The 4,855-nt window shown below is 50.1% G+C and overlaps 1 protein-coding gene across 1 annotated transcript in view; it reads left to right on the top strand.

The window, feature by feature from the left end:
• The window catches only part of LOC106805973 (exostosin-1a-like), a 25,402-nt gene extending 20,560 nt beyond the window's left edge, over positions 1-4,842 (top strand). The window contains exons 6-7 of the mRNA XM_014807820.1: positions 288-448; positions 865-4,842. Coding sequence (XP_014663306.1) covers positions 288-448; positions 865-1,222 — 519 coding nt within the window. The 3' untranslated portion in view covers positions 1,223-4,842. The remainder of the gene's footprint in view (positions 1-287; positions 449-864) is intronic.
• Positions 4,843-4,855: the final 13 nt, after the last annotated feature.

Below are 4,855 nucleotides of genomic sequence, written 5' to 3'. Positions count from 1 at the left end.
CGGCGCTCGTGCTCGCGACAAAATCGATAAGCAATTTTCGAGTTTTCGTTTCGGAAAAGCGACGCGACACAGAGAGAGAAAGAGAGAGAGAGAGAGAAGAAGAGAGAGAGAGAGAGGAAGAGAGAGGCAGAGAGTGAGAGAGAAAGAGAGAGGCAGAGAGAGAGAGAAAGAGAGAGAGGGAGAGAGAGAGAGAGAGAGAGAGACAGTGTGTGTGCGTTGGCGTTAAGTTTACGTGACGTCGGTGCGTCGACGATATTTCACAGGCTCGGCTGGCGTGTGTTTTCTAGGTGAACTTCGCCTTCAGCGTGTGGAAGTCGTTTCCGGAACGCATCGTCGGCTACGCTGCGCGCAACCATTACTGGGACGACTACAACAACCGCTGGGGCTACACGAGCAAGATGACCAACGACTACTCGATGGTACTCACCGGCGCTGCTTTTTATCATAGGTAAGTGGTGCCACCTCCCGACCAATGTCCTCTGTATTAAGGAGAAGGGGGGCGGGTACGCTTGTATCGCCGAGTAGTGTGTGCACAGGTAGCCGACACAGGTAGTCATATACATTGTCACCCGCATATTCTCTTCATCAACTCTATGTGAAAAGATTGGTGTCATTCTAGCATTTGAATCCATAATAATTCGTGATACTCGCTGCGTAATAAAACATATCTGCTTGCAACGTTTCTGTTAGCAAACGTGACATTACTACAGTTTTATGATAGCAATGTTGATGTTTCCGTATCGAAATTCCGCTCATCTTGGCATCGTACTAAACAATACACTCGTTCGATAAGAACGAAATATTCAGCCCCGTACTCGCGTTTATCGCTGCTGACGTCATTACGCCTCCCTTCTCCTCCCGCAGGTATTATCCTTATCTCTTCACGCACCACCTCACACCGGAGCTGCATAGCTTCGTCGGCAACCTGAGCAACTGTGAGGACATCCTGATGAACTTTCTAGTCAGCCACGTGACGAAGCTGCCGCCGATCAAGCTGAGTCAGCGGCGGCAGTACAGGGAGGCGCCGGCGGCCGACGGTCGCGCCACCTGGTCGGAGCTGCGCCGCTTCGCCGAGCGGCAGACATGCTTCAACACGTTCGCGGACGCGTTCGGCGGCGTGCCGCTGGCGCGCTCTGGCACGCGCTTCGACCCGGTGCTCTTCAGGGACCCCGTCGCAAATTTCCGCAAGAAGTACCGACAGATGGAGCTGGTGAACAGTTAGCGAGCGCCCGGCGGCTGAGCCAGAGAGAGAGAGATGAGGTGTGCTGCCATCTGGCGGCGGTAGTAAGAATTCGGGGTGGGCGTTGAAGAGTAAGGGGCAGAGAGAGAGTGAGAGAAGTATGAGAGAGAAGGGGTGATGGGCAGAAATATGTCACAGCTAGGTGGCTAGCTAGGCCCACGCCGTCAGTCTGATATGCCTTCCAGTCTGAGGAATAGCCATAATTACTTTATTAATGGCCCTTCATAGCGCCACACAAGTGGGGTGCTGTGGGCTTAACTGGCTGCACTACTGCTGACTGGAAGGAATGCTTGGCCATGGTGTAGGAATGTCTGAACAGTGACCCAAGCTTAGCCGACATTCAATAACGTCCTTATGCATACATAGCTGATTTATCATAGACGTGTAAACATTCCACAAGGTTGTGTCTCGTGTTAGTCTGCCTGTTAGATTTATTTTGCGTTAGGACGCGGGTGGGGGACGGCTAAACTGTGTTTGTCGCTGCTGATTGCGCAAACATTCGTGTTGTTCTACCCCGGATTTTTTGTACTTCCGCCGTGGATGCCAGATGGTGAGCCGGCGAGCATCGCTCAAAGGCACATGGCGCCACCATGTTGGATCATCGAGCCGCCATGTTAGATCATCAAGCCGCCATGTTGGATCATGCAGCCGCCATATTGGCGTTCTATGTGTTGGCAGGATCGCTGCGCTGCCATCACCGTGACCAAGAGTTGTTTACACACGTCCTGCGGCGTACTGGGTGGTGAACCTCATTGACCGCGCACAGCTTGCTGGCGAGGCCTGACAAATTCCTAGCTGCGGGTGATCCCCGGGGCTGTGACACCAAGAAATCATCAGGTGTCGATAGATGGTGTCTCGCGTTCGTCGGTCATACGGTGTCGCGGTCGACATCTACACGCACCCGCACTTTGTACTGTAATTTACATAGCTCCGCCCATATCCCTCTCTATATACATATATACATAATATCAACATTATAATTTGCGTATTGTCGTACTTATGCAAGATCCAGTTGGTGGTGGTGGCGCGCGTGGGGGGAGGGTAGTGAGGGGGTAGGGGTGTTGATCCACGTGAACCGGTAAGTGTGTGTGCGCGTGGCGACTCATCCGTTTACAGTCTTTCACACGGAGGCGTTGTAATCTAGTACTAGTACTACGTAATACTCATCGCAATGCTATACCGGTGTTACCTTCAGAATGGCACAGCTTCGAGGGACGTAGAGGGTTGGCAGTGAGTTATCGCAAGTTACGCGTGTATGGTTCGGTTATATTTGCACTACGACTGTTACCGCAGAGGCATGTGTGGGCTTCGCGTCGTCCGTGGCTGCGCTACAGCATTTCTCTTGTCAAAAACTCAATGGAGCGCGAACCTATTAGTCGATGTGATGTGGCGCAGATTTATCTTTTAATTTCGCTGCACTCGTCTTTTCACACGCACAAGTCGCAGAGATAGAGCGAGGGAGAAAGAGAGAGGGGGGGGGGGAGAGAGAGCGCGAGCAAGAGAGTGAGAGGCGAGAGAGGGGGAGTGAGAGATAGAGAGAGAGAGAGAGAAAAAGAGCAAGAGAAATCTTCTAGACAATTCTCTGGACAGAATGCTAGAAGACCGTCACTTAAGATTTCATTTCCGCGCCATTCACTGTCGTGGGATCTGTGCGGCACTCAGCGAAATGAAAGCTGACCTTTTTCACGTTTCCACCGTTTTCCGTCTAAGTCCTAATTCTAAAGGATTCTGAATGCTGTCACGCGGGCGTGCGCACTACGCGTAAATATCAGTGTGGACGAGTTTGCTCGACAGCCGGAACTACCAACGCTCATTCTACGTACCAATTACCGTTCTAAGAGGGAAATTCCTCGCGGGAAACTGCATTTGAGTTTGCACTCTCATTACACGTCACTTTTCCCCGCACCGCGTTTTCTATATATACGGAGTAATGATTTTACTCCCCAGAGAAATCGGAGCGCTCACCCCCCCCCCTCCCCCCAACCTTCGTACTTGCTTGGGTAGAAATGATTACCGTTGTGTAATTATAGCTGCTGGTTACAGCGACTCCTCGCCACAGATCTCAGCGCTGCCACGTCGGCGATGTCGTTGCCCGTGATGTCTTGCGAATGTTCTATACGCTGTAGAAATAAGAAAATGTTGGAAAGCTGCAGGTGTTGATCGACCGGGCGGGGGCGCAAGCCAGCCAGCACCGCTGGTTGTTTGGCACGATCCAGGTTGTGTGTTTTATTACCCGTAGGCGCTTGTAATACGCGTTAACGTTTGCGTGCGAATGAAATCCTCGGGCGTCGTGGTTTTTTATTCGGGCCGAGATTAACGTGATGATGATTTACCGCTATAAGCTCGCAGCTGACGCTCGCCGGAGCTTCTCAGTGTAAGCGTACCGACCGTCGCCATTTACTTCCCAGATGCGGCAACGAACGTGTGTGCACGTGGAAGGCTCTTCTGCTGCGGGCATGAACAGTGACCACATAGATATTGTTGTGTTTATACGAACGTAGCTGCCATGAGTTTTTGATGCGGTCTTCTTTCTGCACGCTAGTGAAAACATGCGAGCATCGTATCAGGAGTGTATCGTATAGATATCTATATTATATACGTATCACTGGATACATTTCAAGATGGTTTGAGCCGCCTACGACAGTGATACTTAATGTCCTCGCTGGGCAGGTGTAAATTATCCGAGCACGGTACTAAAGAATATTACATAGATGAGTCATTTAATACTTGTGGTGGACACCGTGATCGATTGCTACTAGGTTCGATCTCAGCTGCTATATAGTCCACCTACTCTGTTGAATAGGATGTCACTACGGTTTAACACATGTACATGTTGTAATTGTCTATCGCCAGAGAGAGTATAATTGCGTACATCGAACATAGCCACAGTTTAGTGGCTATATTTATGAATTTGCTAACAACAGTTTCAATCAGCTGGGAGTGGCGCCGGAATTTGATATTACAATATGCCTCGTAGCCGAGTGTGCTTGAGCATTAATTCTACTGTTGTCTGTACCACGGTGTCTGGCACGTTTAAGGTTTTCATCCGTGTGCTGTAATGCACATTATTCTATTCTATTCTATGCTGTTCATCGCAGTCAATATTGTACATCGTATCGTGAGTGTGTGCGTGTATGTATGTATGTTTGTGTATGACTGCGGGAGCGTGTGCGTGTATGTATGGTTGTGTGTGACTCTGCGGGGGCGTGTGCGCATTAGTGTGAAAATGTTTGACTGAGCGCATTTGCATCCTTTATCTTTATTCGAAATAATGGTAGTTTGTATCTGAGAGAGCGCGAGAGGATGAGAGCGAGAGCGAGAGAGAGAGAGAGAGAGAGAGAGAGAGAGAGAGAGAGAGAGAGCGAAAGAGGGGGAGAGAGAGAAGTAAGTGGGAGATAAAAAGAGATGTGAATGGGTGAGGTACACTGGTGAGTGAAGTCGAGGAGACACCGGTTGTACGCTTTGTGAGAGTCGGTGATACGAGAAGTGTTGTCATTATTGGATTCTCCGTGTGGCATAGTCAAGGGAGAATGTGAGAGAGCAATCGAGCGAGCGAGCGAGCGAGAGATAGATAGATAGAGAGAGAGAGAGAGAGAGAGAGAGAGAGAGAGAGAG

Source organism: Priapulus caudatus, unplaced genomic scaffold (genome assembly GCF_000485595.1).
Source record: "Priapulus caudatus unplaced genomic scaffold, Priapulus_caudatus-5.0.1 Scaffold0, whole genome shotgun sequence".
Classification (NCBI taxonomy): Eukaryota; Metazoa; Priapulida; class Priapulimorpha; order Priapulimorphida; family Priapulidae; genus Priapulus; species Priapulus caudatus.
This window is presented reverse-complemented; position numbering and strand designations above follow the sequence as displayed.